At 40.0% G+C, this 20,771-nt stretch overlaps 1 protein-coding gene across 1 annotated transcript in view; it reads left to right on the top strand.

The window, feature by feature from the left end:
- Nucleotides 1–15,477, top strand: part of FANCM (FA complementation group M) — a 46,448-nt gene extending 30,971 nt beyond the window's left edge. Inside the window, exons 14-23 of the mRNA XM_032208612.1 lie at nt 24–1,851; nt 3,635–3,711; nt 3,808–3,873; nt 5,822–5,956; nt 6,903–7,056; nt 7,824–7,930; nt 9,694–10,215; nt 11,674–12,025; nt 14,052–14,343; nt 15,271–15,477. Of these exons, the coding sequence (XP_032064503.1) occupies nt 24–1,851; nt 3,635–3,711; nt 3,808–3,873; nt 5,822–5,956; nt 6,903–7,056; nt 7,824–7,930; nt 9,694–10,215; nt 11,674–12,025; nt 14,052–14,343; nt 15,271–15,385 (3,648 nt within the window). The 3' untranslated portion in view covers nt 15,386–15,477. The remainder of the gene's footprint in view (nt 1–23; nt 1,852–3,634; nt 3,712–3,807; nt 3,874–5,821; nt 5,957–6,902; nt 7,057–7,823; nt 7,931–9,693; nt 10,216–11,673; nt 12,026–14,051; nt 14,344–15,270) is intronic.
- Nucleotides 15,478–20,771: the final 5,294 nt, after the last annotated feature.

The following is a 20,771-nucleotide window of genomic DNA, read 5'->3' as shown; positions in this document are numbered from 1 at the left end:
TCTTTCTTTATTCTCTTAACTAGGGAGTATGTGGTTATGAGCTGGAAATTCAACCTTATTTTCATTGGGAAGATGTTCATGCATCAAATGTTCAGACCAGCAAAAGATGTGACACCATGACTGGGAAAAAAGCAGCAGCTACAGCAAAAGAAAAATATTCCTTACAGGAGTTTGATGCAGAATATATGTCACTGTTTAAAGTGGCCAATTTTAAATCCTCGAAAAGACCTCAGGTGACTGATGTAGAAACTGCAGTTCATGCGAAAAAGGATGGCAGCACTTCAGATTGTTTTTCAACAAACCTATCACCATTTCTTGAAGCTACAGAACAGAAAAGTTTGGCAGATGAGAATCAAGAAACTATGGATGCAACCCTCAACACAAGTATTCAAGGGAGGGCTTGTGTCAATCCTGAAAAAGCTATGACAAAAATAATTCATCCTGCTCCTGAAAATTGTATACAAAACGGGCAGTGTGTGGATTCTGGCTATGGCTGTTTTGCAGATGATTCATATCTTTCATCTTTATTTTATCTACCAGTGCCAGAGACTGATTTGTTTAGATTTTCTGAAACAAGTGCTGATGAGAACTTTTTCCGTGAAAAAGACATCCAGATGGATGTAGCAAGACTTCTGTCACAGTCTCCGCCATCTCTGGATGAATGGTTTGCTTCTGAGGAAAAGAGGGTGAATGAAGACTTGGCGCTTGATTCCTTTCAGCGGTGTGTTTCCAGCAAATCTAAAGACAATATTCCAGAGAAAAGTGTATGCTTCAAGAATGTGTCCATTTTACCTCAGAACAGCTGCGAACTCTTAAATACCCGTAAATTGTCTTCAGTAGATACCTGTCCTTTAGAAACAAATTGCATTCCAGATACTTTCCTTAGCAGTATGAATGATGTTAGCTGGGATGACATTTTTGAAGTTGAAACTGAAGAACAGAATGGAATTCAAGGGGAGAAATGGCCAAAAGTAAACGATAGTCCAATGCTGAATTCTTTGAAAAAGAATAATGGTAAAAGCTGCGGGAAAACATTCAAACCATCTGGAAAAAACGCAAACCCTGAGGAAGATTGTTCTATACATTTATTGGGAAATCATGCACAGAGCAGTCATCCACCAATTGAAAAAATGGGGGCACCTTCAGAATTACCTGCCTTGTATAGTCAAGCCAACACGCAGAGTAACAAACCAAGAACTCCTGAATGGCGTTTTCCTGACCAACTTGCTTATGTTCGCAATACAAATCGCATAACATCATTGACACCACATAGAGATGAAGCAGAAGTCTCCGGTGATCTTGATCATGGAAACAAAGGAAATCCCCAAGATTATGAGCAACTATATAATGCTTCTGAGGATATGTTCTCTGTTAACTTTGATCTTGGATTTTCTTTTCAAGAGTCAGAAGATGATGCCTTCGAGCAGATGAACCCCTTGAAAAATAAGGGGAGCCCTGCAACTGGTCATTCCAACAGGGTTGAAGCCTCTCTCTCAAATAGTAGTTTGGTAAATAAATATTCCAGTAATGAATGTTTTAATAATGTGACTAAATCTTCTACACCGTTAAACATGCAAAACCACAATCCTGGTCTGGCAGCCATTGACCCTGCCATTTCTTTGGCATCTCCTTTCACACCAGCAACTCCGAGATTTTACCAGTCACCAAACCATGTAAAAACCGTGTGTTCCACACCAACAGGTGGACAAATGATACATATGAGAACTTCTTGCTCTAGAAATAATCAAGAAAGCTCACATATGAGAGTTTCAAGAAAAGCAAAGACCAGCATAGTTAAAGTCTTGGCAAAATCATCTTTTGGAGTAAAGGATCTTCCATCCCCTGAACCTGGTAAGACTGAAAATGAAAACCTAAATTATTTTAGCAGGCTTTCTGCTGATTTTCAAATGCACAAATGTGTGTAAGAACAATTATGCAGCTATATCTTTGAGAAACTGCACTCTTTAGGACAGGGGTGTCAAACTTGCTTCATCACAGTGTCATTGTGATATATCGGGAGTTTTTTCCCCTTTGCTAAACTGGGCAGGGGCGGGGATGCATCTGGCTGCAAGTTTGACACCCCTGCTTTAGGAGACACAACGAAACTAGTGACCGAGCAACTTGTCTTTTGGGATATCGAATGGTTCTCATTATTTCATTCTGTTTTAAGCTCAGCATCTGCTAGGCTTTTAGATGGTCTGTAATGAAACTAAGGATCAACTTGTAGCAAATGTAATCATGATATGATAAAACTTGTAAATGTTTACAGTTACATTAGCTAAAAAATTGAGGGATGCGGTGGCTAAGACGCCGAGCTTGTCAATCAGAAGATCGGCAGTTCAGCAGTTCGAATCCCTAGTGCCATGTAACGGAGTGAGCTCCCGCTACTTGTCCCAGCTTCTGGCAACCTAGCAGTTCGAAAGCACGTAAAAAATGCAAGTAGAAAAATAGGAACCACTTTGGTGGGAAGATAACAGAGCTCTGTGCCCCTTCACCATTTAGTCATGCCAGCCACTTGACCATGGAGACATCTTTGAACAGTGCTGACTCCTCGGCATAGAAACCGAGATGAGCACCATTCCCTAGAGTTGGGATAGACTAGCACGTATGTGTTGGGGGTCCTTTACCTTTAGCTAAAATGATCCTAATTTCCAATGGTGTATCTTCTTTATGTGAGAATATATAAGATCCCTATATTTACTATTGCAGTTTTCCTGGCTGTACAGTTACTGCGTTTGTACATTTAAATGAACACAAAAGCATTTATAGGAAAAGTAATGAATCTTGGAAATATTTTAAAGCCATCCTAAGATTGATAATCAAAATTTGATTTGCTCTTTTGAAATATTATATTAGACTGAATTCTTGGTATATTTTTTTATTTCCTCAAAAGAAAGAATAGTGCACTTGATTAGGGAAGCTAGATGAGAAAGAAAATACAGAAACTCAGCTAGTTGGATATGCCTTTTTGTTCAACAGAGCTAGTTTACGTGAACAGCAGTCATGTCCAGGTGCAATAACTAAAGCTGGTTTATTAACACTTTCCCTTCTCTTTTATTTTGTTCCCGTGATGGAAAATATTGTTTTAATTTAATGTCAGAGTAATATAATAGTGACTACTATTTTGAGACAACCCAGGAGCAAATACAGTACACAGAGGTTGTGTCTTTCAAACAGTGGTTTATATGCAAGATTAATATATACATACATACACGTGTTGGGCAAATACCAACCAAGCAAGCAATCTTCACCTATACATGGGGAACCACAATGGAGATAGAACATGAGGAGAGCGATACAGGAGGAGAGAGAAAGAGAGAGAGATGCTCTCACGTGGCCTCCCTTATATATACAACTTCTTAAAGTGACAGTAACCGTGCTGACTCATCCTCCTGTCATCATCTTGGATTACAGATTTACAGCAGCTGGCCAGCTATTAATTCATCATACCTTAACATTTAAGCTTCAGTTCCAGCTTAACTAGGATGAACTTTGCGTTTTTAGAGAATTTCTTGCAAACAAGAAATCGCCTTACTTATTTTTAGAAGTTGAAATGTATATTTTTTTTAATCTAACCAACAAGTTCATTGTATGCTGAAAAATTCAGATTCTTCTTATTAATTCTTCACTGTAGGGAACAGCAGTGAGAAGGAAGAGTTTTCTTTTCTTAACAGAAAAAAGAGAAAAACAAAAATTTTGAGCACTTCTGATGTGAGTAATTTAGTTACACTTCAGCAGCTTTAAGTAACTCAAATGTTCCTCTCTGGGACTTCTTAATGGATACTCTTGTTATTCATTCTTTCTTAGGTTAGTGACTCTGACATTGAGTCACCAATTCATGCTGTCAAGAAACGGAAACGTCCATTCATTGCCGTAAGTTTCTTTTTTTCAGATTAACAGAGTTGGAAGGGACCTTGTAGGTCGTAGTCCAAATACCTGCCCAAACAGGAGACCCCACTACTGTAGAAAGAATGTGCCTAAAACATGTGTTACTGAATTTGGCTTGAATACTCATATCCAAATAAAATTAAATAGTATCAGCTTGGCAGGATTGTTTCTCCATCAGCTTGGCGGGATTGTTTCATTTGCTAACTCATAAGAACTTATTTAGTGTATGTTTTAAATATACAAGGTCTATTCAAGGTCAAACCGGAGCCAATTTGGTATAAAGTCATCAGATCAGAAACCAGGAGACTTGAGAGTTCTAGTCCTACCTCATATACAAAGGCCATCATTCTCTCAGCCTCAGGAAGAAGATAAACCATTTCTGAAATGTTGCCATGAAATGTATATGGATTTGTCCAGGAAGTTGCCAAGGGTCAAAATTGACCCAAAGCCCATCCCCCTTTGCCTCCCCAAATCACACATCCCTTTGATGTATAAGGAAAAATATATTCACAAGGTTGAAAGTTATTTCATACCATATCAGACCTTTGATCTAAATACCTCATTATAATATAGATTGTCTGAAATCTTTCTATCATTTCTTTTAGCTTCAGTATGAGGGGGGATATGGACTCGAAGATAGGAAAAGGATACCTTTTAAAAATATGTTTTTATTAAAAGATTTTACAAGGATTTTAAAAACTATGGATGAAATAGAAGATGATGTTAAAAGAGTAGAAAGAAACAGTGAAGAATAACAAAAAGGAAGATATCTAAAGAATGACTTTTGATCTTCAGTTAGAAGCATAGCAATTACCGTCCCCAGCTTCCTATATTCCATATCATAATTTCATTCTCCCGATAAACAAAGCTTTACACTCAATAAATTCCAAAACCAGCAGTTTATTCTTCTCCGTTTTCAGCAAAAAGTCAATAAAGCATTTCTGGTATTTCATAAAAAGTAATTGTAGTTCCCGCTTTGATCAAACAAGTCAATTTAACCAATTCTGCAAACTCAGCCATCTTCAGAATTCATCCTCTCCATTACCTGTGTTTTTGTGGTCTTCCTTTTATGTATGTATAATAACCTTGCTGCAGTCCTCAACTTACGACCACAATTCAGCCCAAAATTTATATTGCTAAGTGAGAAATGGATTACGGTTTGCCCCATTTTATGAATTTTCCTGGCCTGTTTGTTAAGTGAATCACTGCAGTTGTTAAATTAGTAACAAGGTTGTGAAGTGAACCTGCCTTCCCCCGTTGACTTGTCAGAAAGTGCTTTGAGCCAAGTTTCAAAAGAAATCCAGTCATTTATTAGGAACAACATTTCGGCAATACCCCGTTGCAGTCAGATCTGTCTTCACATAAATTACGGCTGAACTTTGCCCCCATCCCCCCCCCTCTGTGTCATAAATCACATTATCCAACGAGATGCTGTAGTAATCAGATCCAACTCTAGCCAAAGGTATGCATGGAATGCTCTCCCCGTCCCACCTTTTCCCCTATGACAACTCAATAACAGATATGGAAATGCTTTACAAGTTGACACACAGGACCCCAGGAAGCTGTAACTGTCTTAAATACATGTCAGCTGAATTTTGATCACATATTCACAGGGGTACTGAAATGGTTATAGATCCAAGGACTGGGGAAGAGGGTTTTTTTTTTAGTATCATCATAATTTGGAAATGCTGATAAAAATGGATGTGAGTCAAGGACTATTTGTATAAAACTAATTGCCAATGAGCCTTTTCTACTTTAATTTCCATAAGTCCTAATAAGAAGAATTCCAGTTCATCTGAAAAATTTCATCTGAAATTTTTAATTTTTAAACCTGTCTGCTTCACTATATGCATTTATAGTAGAAACGCTAATTTTCCATTTATAATGGAAATGCTAATTTTGTTCTAATTTTAATCAACATGTTACATTGTAGTCAGATGTCTCTAGTGATGAAAGCACAGATTTCAAACAGAAATCAAACCCAGTGTTGCAGGACAGAAAGAACTACATCAAGAAGCCGGTTCAAGATACGAAAAGGCAGAAGCAAGTAGATAAACCTCTGATCAAGGTAAGGAGGTTACAATTAATTAAGATGATTTATCTGATGTGAATATCGTTTTCTTACTATATTTCGCCTTTGAGTTGGTAACATTAAAACCCCTTTAGAATCATATGCATATTCAGAATGAACATGTTTGGTTAGCAAGAGTCCCTTTGTCTGTAGTTATTTTGGTGATTGAGGCAGCAAACATTTTTTTTTTTAACCAAATTTATAATCAAGAGAAAGTTCTTGCCAGCCAGACAATTAAGCCATACGAAATCAGGAACAGGCTATCATTTTCAGCATATTATGAATAATACAATACAATACAATAGCAGAGTTGGAAGGGACCTTGGAGGTCTTCTAGTCCAGCCCCCTGCCTAGGCAGGAAACCCTATACCGTTTCAGACAAATGGCTATCCAACATATTCTTCAAGACTGTTGGGGCATTCACAACTTCTTAATAAATGAATATATGTCTAGGGAAAGGTGTTTTAATACAAATGGAGTTAGCCAATGAGTCAAATTTCCCATTTTTGCAAAATAAAAAATAAAAAAATAGAAAACTCTAGCTTAATCCATTCAGGTTAGCACCTGAACATTCTCTGCAGTTAACATATTGATATAGCAACCAACTGTCCAATTAATTTTGTATAGCGCAGTATTGTAGTATATGTTAAGCAGTCAAAATCCTGTTTTCCTTTTGATGAATATAAGATTCTATTTTAGTAATTTGAAGCTTTGACAGCTGGGAGTTGAAGCACTTTAAAAACTTAGTGGATCCCAAGAATGATCCATGAATCAACAGCTAGAGTTTAAGCATGGTTTCCTCTGTGATTTGCTGCAATCCCCTAGGAACCAGATCCTTAGTACCAGCTGACCATTTTTTGGTCAGTCTTCCATTATTATAGTTTACTGCAAGTGAATTCTTTGAAATGGGTTTGTATCCAAAATTTGCTTTTCCATCCTGTAGAATTTAGCCAAGCACTTTATAGACGAGGAGGCAGAACTTTCTGAAGATGGGGTGGACATTTCGTCTGATGAGAGTATAAAATCAGAAGATGAGATGAGTTCGTCCTTTGTTCAGTTTCTTGATGATGAGACGCAGATCGCTCAAGATTTAAATGGTATGCAGAGAAAATTGTCTCCCCCTCCCCCCAGTCAGTTGGTATTCTGCTTGAACTTATCTGTAGTCCGATAAATAACTTTCTTAGATAAGATATGAATAAAATATTTCCACTTCTGCTCCTAGTTTTTAACTTTGAAATAGCAGTGTCTATATTTGTGTGTGCGGGTAGGGGAGTTAAATTTTCCATTAGGTTCTTGATAATTCCTCTCTCCGATACCTGAAGATGCTACTTTCCTTGGAAACAAGCTGCTGTTCATCTGCTAGACCAGGGGTGCCAAATTCATGGTTGCATAGATCTGGCACACGTGGCCACCTTGGAAACAGGGAAGGACCGGTCCGCTGTGCCTCTGCCAGGGAAAAAAGAGCTCAGGAGTGCCATGCGCAGCAACCCTAAGATTTGTTTTCACTGGCAGAGTGCTAGCAAAACAAACTACTAGCCAAAGTGGATCCTCCCAGCCCCACCTGGGTCACAAACAGGTGCCCCCTGACATGAGTAATATTGAGCTGGATGCCCTCCCGGCCACTCCCCCCCCCAAGGTCAAACACAACCCTGATGCATCCCTCAATAAAATTGAGTCTGACACCCCTGTTTCCCTTCCAGAATCCCACGGAGATACTTGTGCATTGAAGGTTGTAATGGAGCTATAAAGCATTTTTTTCTAAAGGTTACAGCTTTTATATGACAAACAAAATGTTTAGATTCAAGATTGAGTGCGTTCTCAGTTACTTTTTTGTCTGACAGTTTTATTTTCTTTCTCTACCTAGAATCTGAGATGCAGGCAGTTTATCTGAAATCTGTACGCAGTCCAGCTGTTGGCAACAAGTATAGGATGGTGCATAAAGAATTCAATCCTATAACTGTTTTCTCACAGGTAAAAAGTCAGGCAAAGAAAGTGATACTGTAATAAATGGAACCACGTCACAGATTAGTCTGAACCTGCAAATGCTTTGAAATGCCTAGGTATTATTTTAGTGTAAGGAACATCATCAGGAGTATACTTGATTAAAAAGCTAAAACAATCCAAATGCAACTATCACAAGTGAGAATATTTTAAGAATTGTTTTTTTCAATCCTACCCGAGCTGTCAAAACCTGTCAGTGGTAAGTAGCACCCCTTATTATTACAAACACAGGAGGTTTTAAAGATTAATAGGAAGCTACAGCAAGTATAAAATAGAGTGACCAGGTTGATAGCAGCAGACCCCTGCTTGTGTAAAGGACCATGGGGACACTGCAGTTGTTGTATTGGTTGCCAATAGACTTCTGGCTTACCTCAAAGTGCTGGTTATTTCCAATACAATATTTCTAAGAACATCAGGGGTTACAATCTTCCATGTTATCAGCGAAGAGAAATGCCTCCTCATCAGATATTAGGAAGGCTGCAAGCAAGAGAACCAAAAAATCTGTTCTGTAATATACCTGGAGATAAACTGGTGCTAAAATGAAGCAACTGAAATTACCTTACGTGCTTATATTTTTGTGCCACTACCTCTTCCATCGTAGTAAATCTTGCTAAAGAAAACTAAGAATCATCTGGTTCTTAGTTTTAGACAATTGGCAGAAAGCTTTACATATGCAAAGTAAGATCCCTCACCTTCAATTGTTGATGACTTTGTGGACACATCCTTAGCGCCTCCCATCCAAGTATTAACTGGGGTTCTCTCTGTTTAAGTTTGTGAAATCAGACAAAAGCTAGATAAAAGCGCATAAGCACTAGGGAAAAATAGTTCTTTTTTTAAGCTGTCAAAAGTCAACAAAGTGGGATAAAGGCACAAGTTCCATCATTGAGAGATGTCTAACTATTAAGAAGATAAGCCAGACATCAAGAAAAGGTTTTATGTTGAAGTTCTTAATTTATTTTTGGATGCATAATGAAATCAGGCAGATTTTTAAGGGGGTTTTTTAAGTGCCAAAACTCTGAATTTGGATCAGTAATTGCTAGAATATTCATGACTGGGAGAGACATGGTAACAAGGTCAGCCAATGAATAGGCATAGCAACCAAGTCAGCCAATGTGAGCTTAAACAGATCTGAGTCTGTGCTGAGAACTGAAACTAGTTTCTTTGTCTGCTCTGAACTCGAAACTAAAAACTCCTCTGTGCTGTTCTGCTGCCTGTGTTTGCTTGTAACTACTACTACGTTGGAGAAAACCTATATTGGTATTGTACATTTATCTTCATGTGTTAGTATGTATATAAAGAAGTTAATGAATCCAGCTGAATCAGTTATCTGTATGTGCTTTCTGGAAGTGATTTTCTGCAACGAACTCTTAACAATAATGGCCAGTATAACTAAATACTGTGTTTCCCCGAAAATAAGACAGGATCTTACTCCCCCCCCCCATAAGCACTTGGCCTTATTTTCGGGGAGGTCTTATTATTTTTTAGGTGCAGGAAGTGGCGAGCGTGGTCACCTCATGGCTGCTGCTGTGTTGCAATATTTTCGGGGATGGCTTATTTTCGGAGGAGGACTTATTAGTGCATGTGCTCAAAAGCCCCATTGGGCTTATTATCCAGGAAGGTCTTTATTTTCAGGGAAACAGGGTATTATGGATAATGTAATTATAGCTATTATTTTTGCTTCTTTCTTTAATGAGGCATAGGGATTTGTCAGGATTTGCCTTCTTTCTTCTCAGATTCCAGAGCAAGATGAATGCTACGTAGAGGACAGCTTCTGTGTTGAGGACAATGAAGAGGATAACCCCAAAAGCAATTCCAGTGATGAAGATGTGTGCATCAATTTTGACCTTTTAGGGGAAGAAAGCTTTGTGAACGGGAGAAAACAGTACCAAACCCGTAAAAGGAAAAAAATGAAAGCAGGCCAAGTGAAGCAGAAAACAGCAACTCCATTAGCCCCAAAGAGGTTAACCAGGGTTCGTATCCTTAACGGATCTAGTGAAGATGAGGAAACGGATATAAAGGGAGATCAGATGAAATCACGAGTCGGTGTTAAAGTTGATAAGGATTCTAATGATACTTCCTTAACTAAGGACCGGACTCTGCCCCCAAAATGCTCAGTTCTAAAACCCCAAGAAAGCCATGCTCAGGTACGCTTGGAACCAAAAGCTTGTTTGCCAGAACAATCAAATTTTCATCTTCAAAGCAAATATCAGTGCAAATCAGAGCTTGTGGGTGAACAGTTCCAGATTATGCCGAAGGTAAGACTGTTTTTTAAATTACTGCTTTTTTTGTGTTGATAGCTTGGAATAGTGGAATTAAGGAGTCAGGAGAAACCTTTAAAAATGATTAGTTTAAGCCTTTGCCACATTTCCCTTGAGAATCTTCATTAAAAGATTTAATAGTTTTCCTCTCCTTTGCTAATTCTGCTTATATTATTAGCATACTGTGCTGGGTCGGAGAAGTTTGTCGATTCATTTTGCAATAAATAGACCATCCTTGACTGTTAAATTCAATTCTAGACCACCACACTAAAAAAATTGAGATAGGTTCAGACAATGGCAAAGTTGGTGAAGGAACTAGAAACTGAGCTACAAAGAGAAAATAAAGGATCTAGATAACTTTAGCCTTGAGAAAAGATGACTGAGGGGTACAGTAGAATCATGTACCTGAAAGCATGTCGTAAAATGAAGATCAAAAATTATTCTCTCTTGTTCCAGAACACAGAATAACAGATTTAAATTCAGGAAGGCAAATTCCAATTGAAGTAGGGGAGATTTTCTAACAGTAAGAATTTAGGCCGAGACGGTTATCCAATAATTGGTGAACTATTCTTAATTGGTTTTGTTCAAGCTGAAGCTATAAGACCTGTTCCAATCGTGTGGCTCTATGAGATTACAGAAGTAGGTTATCCTGGCATTTAACAAAATGAGCATATATATATGAACATAAAACTTTAAAGAGATGGCTAAACATTTCTTCCATAGCAACATTATAAGATAGCTATCTTTTAAATTTAAAAATGCCATTTTTCAATATTTTTTTCTTCCCAACATCCCAACAGTTTTTCCAATAATGTCTCTTTAATCAGTAATTGGAAACTGCATTTTTAAATTTTAAAATTTGGAAAAAGCACCTTTGGGACAACCATGACCTGGATGATTGAGAAATATCCATAGACAACTGTGACCTGCGTTTTCTATGTAACTCTGCAGGAAATAGTTACGGTATTTGGAGTATAAGGCACACCCACACACCCCAAAAAGAGGGTGAAAATCTGGGTATGTCTTATACATTGAATACAGCATTTTTGGCCTCCCAAAACCCTGCCCCTGTGCATCCCGTTTTTTGCAAAAATGGATGCACAGAGGGTTTGGGAAGCCTATAAAGTGCTCCTGAGGGCTGGGGAGGGCAAAAAATGGGCCTTTTTTGCCAGCCCCCAGGAGCATTTTGCAGCCCTCTCAAACTCTGCATTCCCTGTTTTTCACAAGAAACAGGGCATGCAGAGGGTTTGGGAGGTCTGCAGAGTACAAAAACCTTTTTTAAAAATTTACCTCTTCAAAATCTTAGTGCGTCTTATGCTCAGGTGTGTCTTATAGTCCGAAAAATATGGTACTTTGATTGACACGGTACAAATATTAAAAGATTGTTCCCCAGTTTCTTTAGATATTTGCTGTTCTATTTGCCTGCTGACTGATACAGTGTTATGATCTTCGCAGTCGGAAACATTTTTGGAGAACCCTCCTGGACTCTCTTCCTCTTCCTCCTCCTCTTGGACTCTAAGGAATTCAAAGAACCAAGCACCTCTGTGCATTCTGGTGGATAACCACGAGATCTCCTCCGGGCCGGAAGTTATTTCAACCCTGAAAACTGTTCACGGAGTGAAGGTTGAGATTTGTTCTCTCGGTTCCTGTGATTATATTGTCAGCAACCGTCTGGCGGTGGAAAGGAAGTGCCAGGCAGAATTGGTCAACAGTACACATCAGAGTAAAATGGTCCAGAGGATGCAACAGCTGAAGAACAAGTTTGATAGGATCTGTATAATTGTGGAGAAGGAAAGAGTTAGGACAGGTGGGTATCTTTCCTGGTAGTTCTCCCTCTGACATTCAGAGGCTCTTCAGGTGCACTTTTTAGCTGTACTGGTTATGAGATTCATAGCTAAATAGGAAACAAAAGCTGTATTTCACAAGGAGGTGAAGGTGGGACTAGAAACAGAATTACAAACTGGGAAGGAACAAGAGAATTACATCACGGTCCTGCCTCTTTAAGCCAGCAGTGTGCAGCAGCTGCCAAAAAAGCCAACACAGTTCTAGGCTGCATTAACAAAGGGACAGAATCAAGTGTTAATGCCACTTTATAATGCCTTCGTAAGGCCACACTTGGAATACTGCATTCAGTTTTGGTCGCCACGATGTAAAAAAGATGTGGAGACTCTAGAAAGAGTGCAGAGAAGAGCAACAAAGATTAGGGGACTGGAGACTAAAACATATGAAGAACTGTTGCAGGAACTGGGTATGTCTAGTTTAATGAAAAGAAGGACTAGGGGAGAGATGATAGTAGTGTTCTAATACCTCAGGGACTGCCACAAAGAAGAGGGAGTCAAGCTATTCTCCAAGGCACCTGGAAGGCAGTACAAGAAGCAACAGATGGAAACTAATCAAGGAGAGAAGCAACCTAGAAGCAAGGAGAAATTTCTGACAGAACACTTAATCAGTGCAATAAGTTGCCTCTAGAAGTTGTGAATGCTCTGACACTGAACGTTTTTAAGAAGAAATCGGACAATCATTTGTCTGAAATGGTGTAGGGTTTCCTGCCTGAGCAGGGGATTGATCTAGAAGACCTCCAAGGTCCCTTCCAACTCTTTCATTCTGTTGTTCTGAGAGGAGCAGATTGTGGGTCAGAGGAAGGACCTTTTCTGTGTCAGTCTTATCATTTTTGAAATATTTTAACATTAGCGATGTGCCTTTTCTATCATACCTGATCATTTTTAAAGCTGTGAAAGAAATTTTACTCAGACATTCAGAGTTTAATAGGGAGTCTCATATTCTCCCAAGCTGCTCTCACTTTGTTCTCACTTTGTTTGTAGGTGAAGATTTTGACTTTTGTCTATCTACTTGTATTTTACTTTACCATTATTGTCTCCACTACTTTGTATTCTGATTTTGTTGTTCGTTATATATCTTACATTATATTTTACTATTAGTGTATACGCGCACAGATACCTACATGTGTATATGTGTGATTGTGCCAGGGTTGGTATTCACTTACTTTTGCTACCGCTTCGTAAATGTGAGCACGTGCGCCCATGCACGTGCTCAGCCTTCTGTGCATGTGCTTTGGCTTGAAAATGTGCCTAAATAGGACGGCATAGAGCCGGGAAGTTGGGCGGGGCCACCCACAATTTCCACTACCGGTTCTGGTGAACCGGGTGACCACCTCTGGGGTGCGTGCGTATGTGCATATAGGTTTTACCTCACTGATATTATGGGCTTCAGGCTGTAATAAGATTTGGTTTGAGATCTGATTTGATTTGATTTTGGGACGCGGTAGCTCAGTCGCTAAGACTCTGAGCTTGTCAATCAGAAAGGTCGGCAGTTTGGCAGTTCGAATCCCTAGTGCCATGCCACTAGTGAGCTCCCGTTACTTGTCCCAGCTTCTGCCAACCTAGCAGTTCGAAAGCATTTAAAAAACGCAAGTTGAAAAATAGGGGCCACTTTGGTGGGAAGGTAACATCGTTCCATACACCTTCGTCATTTAGTCATGCCAGCCACATGACCACGGAGACGTCTTCAGACAGTGCTGGCTCTTCAGCTTTGAAACAGAGATGAGCACTGCTCCCTAGAGTCAGGAATGACTAGCACATATGTGTGAGGGGAACCTTTACCTTTACTGTTGCTCCTTCTTTTATATATTTTTGCCTAACCGTGGTTTACTCAACTCAGGTTTTATGTACTCACATAATAAACTGAACTATAAACTAATCACAGGAACTGGGTCTGCAGAAAAGACTAGGGTAAAATATCATTAGCTTGTTCCTGTATCAGAGTGTTGTGCCATCATGGGAGAAATGTTGAACTTTTGTTTTTCAATCTTACAGGAGAGACGTGGAAAGTGTTCCACAGAACCAAGCACTATGATGGCATCTTATCAGCATTCATTCAGGCAGGAATCAAAGTGCTCTTCAGTGCCTGCCAAGTGGAAACGGCTGACTTGCTAAAGGAACTAGCTTTGGTGGAACAGCGGAAGAACGCAGCCATCCAGGTGCCAACAGAAGTGGAGGGACCCCGACGGGATGTTTTCCGTTTCTATTTGAGCATTCCCTGCGTCAGCTATACCCTGGCTCTGGCCTTGTGCCACCATTTTGGTTCTTTAAAAGAGATGGCAAACAGGTACAGTTTCCCCTTTGATTGTTCTGATCTCGACCCTTTGTTGGATACAAGCAGATAGATTGGTTACAGTGGCCTACATTTTGTTTTTTACTTTCTTATCTGACGGCTTTATAGAACTGTCATGGTAAAAGCCATTTCTCCTTCTTCCTTCTTTTTTTCCTCCTCCTCCTCCCCCCCCACTTCAAACTTCTAATCTGACAGTTTATGATTAATCCAATGATACTGTATTTAGGACCTGTTGTGTTAAAAAAAAAGTGATTCTCTAAAAGTCTAGTTGAATATTTTCAGTTGGATTTATCATTAGAATCAGAATAGAGCTGGAAGGGACCTTAGATGTCTTCTAGACCAGCCCCCTGCTCAAGCATGAGGTTGATCTCATAGCTTAGAGAGATTGTATGTCATTCACTTTGATGTTATTTTGTATGTTGTTTATTTCCCATCCAGAGTCAGGAAGGGTGACCACATAAATTAAATTTAAATTGAGTTAATATCAATAAAGGTAGTGACAAGAATTTATAGGACAAGAATATTTAAGCCAACCACACAGGTAGGTAGTACCATTATGACCTTTTGAGCCGAGATGGCGCAGTGGTTAAATGCAGCACTGCAGGCTATTTCAGCTGACTGCAGTTCTGCAGTTCGGCTGTTCAAATCTCACCGGCTCAGGGTTGACTCAGCCTTCCATCCTTCCGAGGTGGGTAAAATGAGGACCCAGATTGTTGTTGGGGGCAATATGCTGACTCTGTAAACCGCTTAGAGAGGGCTGAAAGGTATATAAGTCTAACTGCTATTGCTATTTTGAAGCCTCTCTGATTATCCCGTCTGTTCTAGTAATTTTCATATTCTTTCCCTTTGTATTTTGGCTGAAGAATCCTGGTTACAACTAGTGCCTTAATGAGAAGCATTCCTTTCCTTCTTCCTTTTCAGTACCCCAAAGGAGATGGCAGGCCGCACTCGGGTCAATCAGCAGAAAGCAGAGGAAGTGTACCGCTACATCCACTATACCTTTGACACTCAGATGTTGCCCACGATTGTCACATGACTCTCTATAAACCTAAGTGGGGCATCTCTTTTAAAAAGAAGCACTTTATTACTACATTCCTTCAGTGTAAGATATGTAAATAAAACTTCAAACAAAACGGGTTTCTCTATCGCAAGCTGTCTTGTTCCTTCATAGAAGCAGCAAGTGTGTCTTTCCTTGATACAGGTTCCTTACTCCATTGGTGTGAGAAGAGGAAAACATCTTTCCACTTTCTCTTGCTTCTGAAGGCAGCTGTTTTTCACAGTGAAAGGATAAAGGTTTGACACTATGAAAACCATCCATGTATGTAGTCCTCCTGTTCCAGCTGTAGATAATTGGAGAGGAAGATGTTCAAAGAAAGGGGGATTGCTAGAATTTGCCAAATGCACAGAACTGTCTTTTGTTTTGGGGTGTATATTAGGTGTTCTTCCAGTTGTTTTACTTTGAAGTTCTACATTCATGTCAATGAAGCACTCCTCGAAATGTTGAAATAGACAAGTAGCCGTACGGTCTGGAAGGATATGGAAACAACCAAGGAAAAAGACGTTGAAGCAGCTATGCTGAACTTTGGTTGTGGTTGGTTAATGTGGCTGTGGGTTTTGAGCAAAAGTGCTTTACTCATGCATGTTGCAAAGGATCGCTTGCCTTAAGTCTGCAATCTGCATAGCATGGGCATCAAAAGGTTTGATTTTAAAGGTGGAATAAAACAGATTCATTCAGAATTTCTTTGGAAACATTTTGAGTGTTCCAGCAGAACAAACTTCAGACCATTGAATGATCTTTATAAGAGTGGGAATCCCCTTGCTTTTCTCCCAAAGCTACAGAAATAGATAGGGGTACTAAACATACGACCAATCATCTTAAGTCAGCAAGTTCATTTTTTTTTTTACATGCATTTCTAAAATTCCCATTGCGAACTAAGGAAGTACACTCAGCAACAAGTCAGCAACAATAGACCAACATAGGCCATGAACATCATAGCCAGAATATACGTACATGTATAGGATGGTTCATAGTCTATAAACAGAATAAAATAGTGGGACAGCTTGTGGTGGTTGACTTTAAATCTTGAGTGGCTGGAACATACCTTCATTTGGCAAGACTTGGAAAAGGGAATTGTATAGCTAAAAAGTCTGTAGAGATTCTCAGTCATGCAGGTCATAGTTGTCCCAAAGGTGCTTTTTTAGGAGGCAAATGGACTTTCTTGTTTTTTCTTTGAAGACGTTTCGCTTCTCATCCAAGAAGCTTCTTCAACCCATCCAACTACCCACTATCCTGCCAGAGCTAAAGAAGCTTCTTGGATGAGAAGCGAAATGTCTTCAAAGAAAAAACAAGGAAGTCCAGTTGCCTCCTGAAAAAGCACCTTTTGGGACCGAAAAAGGGAATGTAATCCTTCAGGTCTTGGTGGATCCCTCAGATGCTTTTGTACCATTGACAGTACAAATCCATTTGGTCTCATTGTAAGGATTGAGAGTGTGGATCACTGCATTTAAGTTTTTTTGCAGTGCCTATCTAGCTATTAATGCACCTAGTTTTGCTCATGTCACACTGCGAACAGGAGCTGCATTTGCAGTTGGGGCATTTGGGGTATGGTTATTTCTTAGCCCCACTTCTCCAAGTTGACTTTACTCATCCAAATGAGAACCTTTGCTAAGACTCCCTCCTTCTCAATAACACTCACTCTTCTGTGGAACAATTTTCCACAGAAGGCCAGGGGTGGGTTTCAACCGGTTCGCACCGGCCCCTGCGATCCGGTTGGTCGCCGAACCCGGAAGTAAGTAACTTCCGGGAACGGCGAAGCCCCCCGCGCCCGTGCGCACCCGCACACCCGCGCCCGCTCCTTACCCGTTTTTTACAAATTCTGCACTTCCACGCATGCGCAGAACGCATACAGCGCCTGCGCGATCCTCCAGGAGCAGCTGGAGCATCGCGCAGACGCTAGTACACATGCACGTGCCGCGTGCGTGCGCAAGGACGCCGCCGGCCTCGTTCCAACCGAACCGGTTGGAACGGGGCGAGAAACCCACCCCTGCAGAAGGCCCCCTAGATTTTCAGACAGTTCTTCCAAAGCTGAATCTGAAAATAACATTTGGAGAGATGGTGACTATTTCGAGAAGATAGAGAATTGTAAGGTGGGTGAAAAGCAAGCAGAAGGGAAATTAAAGCTTCTTTCTTCTTAACCAGTCAGAATATTGCTTGACTTTAAATACCGTGTATTAAATAGATTATGGGAGGCAGGATGGAGTAGGGATAGTCATGTAACAGTTACCTTGCCAATAATCCATTAGTCTCCTCAAGGCCCATTTGGGTCTATAATCTTCACTGATACTTGAGCAGCAGCATCCAAAAAGATTCTCCAATGTGGCATATGTGCTCTTATCTCGAACGCTCGCCCATTTCTTCCTCTCAGAGCTTATGCATTTGGTTTGGAAAGTGTTTGAAAACAAATTAATCAAGCCAGGCTAAAATATCTGAAACAATGTAAATTGCAATGTTTTGTATTTGGGTGGGATTTTATTTTTTTTTGTTTCAAGGCTGAACAAAAACTTGCACTGGATCTGTTAGAAAAAAATATTTCCAAGTTTGTTTCCAAGCTCAGAATAAAGAACAGAGGGAATTACCATATTTTTGGGACTATAAGACGCACCGCCCCCCCCAAAGTGGGTGGTAATGTCTGCGCAAATATTGCGGTGGGGGAGGGGGTTGGTGTGGTACCGATCAGCTGCTCTAGGCGCCGATCAGTGGTGAACAGGCTGTGGCGAATGGTCTACAGTGGTGGCCAACGGGTCACAGCGAACAGTCTGTGGAAGCCACAAACGATCCGCAGAGGCAGATATTTTTCCCCTTGTTTTCCTCCTCTTAAAAGTTAATGTGCGTCTTATAACCGAGAGCATCTTATAGTCTGAAAAATACGGTACTTGAAAAAGGTAGTTTATTTCTTCAGGGAGAAGAAAGGAAGCCATGGTGAGCCCTCCACTAGAAGCCCTTTGGGTAAGTCTGGTCTTTGTCTTTTGAAAGGACCCCTCCTGTCCTCTAGGAATTCCAAGAAAGCAAACTTAGTTGGGTTTCCTTCTGAGACAGGCACCCTGCTGTGTTGTGGTTTCTGCTTATTCAGCATCCAGATGGAAGCAGCAACCTCTTTAAGGTGAAGATTTTTTTGTTATTTAATTAAGCAGGATCTAATTTGGATCAGTCACTGGGACCAGAGGTTTTGTCTTCCCAACTTTCAGACTGGTGCTGGGGCCAATCCTTAGGGAGCTTCTCTGGGCTTGGGCTGTTCTGTGTATGGTATTTATATGGTACTTGTGTGTGGTTTTTAGTTGTAGATTGGGAAGTTGATGGCTGGCTATTAAGTTGTTGGCTAGTTTCCTTGTGCTGTCAAGCCCTTGCCTTGTATTTGTTAAGCTGGGGGGTAAATTAGCACTCCTATTGATTGACAAGGGGCCTGTTTCCCAGGTTTCAATCATTTCCCTGGCTCTTTTTGTGCCTGTTCATCCAACAATGTTAGTAGCTGCAAAATAGAATGTATGTCCTTGTTTATTACAATGTGAGGCTGCCCGTAGTTTATCAAGTTCTTAGGAGGCAAGGGCTTGACAGCACAAGGAAACAACAGCCAACAACTTAATAGCCATTCATCAACTCCCCAATCTACATCTATAAAGCTGCACACAACAGCCACCCTATAAACACCACACACAGAACAGCCCAAAACCCACAGTGAAGTTCCCTTAGGATGCCCTCCAGCACGAGTCTGAAAGCTCAGAAGACACTGGTTCCAGTGACCAACCCAGATTGGATCCTGCAACATTTTCCTGGGACATGCCTTCCTTTGTTTAGTTGTAAGATCTCTGGCATCTGGAAGGGATGTTCATCTGAATAGGCTGGCACTTCTGGCACATTTTATTCTGTATTTGAATCCATTGCAATATCTTTTGTCCTGCACAAGGAAACAACAGCCAACAACTTAAAAGGTAGTTTTTAACCATTTGCCCTTCTTAGTGGTGGGAAGAGTGGATGGCAGCAAGACATGATTTCCTTCCCATAGATCCCTTCTCATTACTGGCGGCTTGAGGAGTAAATTGCAAACTCAGTATTTTGCATATTTCTTTTCCCAAGGTCTCTTTCCAGTGTGCGGAGAAGAGCTAGCCATCGAATGCCTTATTGAAATTCTCATTAAGATAACATTAGTAGGAACAGAAAAGACAGAACAAAGAAATTAGGAAACCACAAGCAATTTTCTCAGTAAGTAGAAATAAATTGAGCTGTGCATCTGGTCTGTTATGAAGTGTAGTGAGAGCTGCTTCTAACTTGTGTTTTTCTATCCCTTAGGTTTTTAAAAAAACATTGATTTTACTGTAAAAACTGCCTAGAAGCAATCTGTAATTACCGGGTCAGTGAACTATTACAGCCATTAATAGTAAATATTGCTAGCTCAGCCAGAACTTGTTCCAAAAGTGATAAAGGACATTCCTTTAAAGCTCTTAAAGTATATGTTGTAGGTTTGGGAATGTAAGCAAATATGCAGGGTTACTTAATGCATTCTTTAAAAGATTTTGTACATTCAAGATTTCACTCTATAGACTTCAGTAAGAATCCAAATGAGCGAAAGGTCCATTAGAGATGCCTGTGGAGTGGCCTTAGTGAGTGTTCCCAGTGATTATCTGGGAAGAGTTTGGTCCTGTTGAACCTGATGAGATTTGACAGGATCCTCGATGCTGTCAGTGTAACTCCAGGTAGTAGCTCTCGTGATCACAAGCCCAAAATGAGGATGAAGGTTCATTCTTCCAGCTTGTGCGTTGGTTAGGTAACATCTTCAGCAGAGTTTCGGGGATGTCAGTTTTCTTGTTTATAAGGGGTTCAGGTGTGAGTGTGTCAAATGAGGGTCTTGTGAGGGGTCATCAGTGAGTCATTTCTTGAATCTTGTGATAAGATTATATACAGCTGACCCATCACAACATTTTAGAATATTTTACCTAGCCTGGTAGTGGAAGGGTTGGTCCTACTTTTATCAATAAACGTTTTTCTTTATCATGTAAGAAAGTTAGTTATGTACTTGAAATAACTTCTGTGATACCCAACCACAGGTATTAAATGTATACTGATTTCCAGCAGTAATATTCATTAATAAATACAGCACAGTAAAATTATTTTCAGTAAAGCTACCATGAGAAAAAAAAATAATGAGAATTGATTCTTCTATTATTTCCCCTCCTCCTTATCCATTGCCTGCAGTGACAATGGCTCACTGTTTGTACTGTATAGTTTTTTGAAGTGTTTTTAAAAAATTGTAAGATCTATGCAGTTGCTGGTGAGTGTTATCAGTGTGTTATAAAATATGTAATAAATATTACTGACTTAGAAAAGGCAGAATTTCAGAAAATCTTATTCCCTTAAATAGAAAGTCCAG

This window comes from Thamnophis elegans, chromosome 1 (genome assembly GCF_009769535.1).
Source record: "Thamnophis elegans isolate rThaEle1 chromosome 1, rThaEle1.pri, whole genome shotgun sequence".
Classification (NCBI taxonomy): domain Eukaryota; kingdom Metazoa; phylum Chordata; class Lepidosauria; order Squamata; family Colubridae; genus Thamnophis; species Thamnophis elegans.
This window is presented reverse-complemented; position numbering and strand designations above follow the sequence as displayed.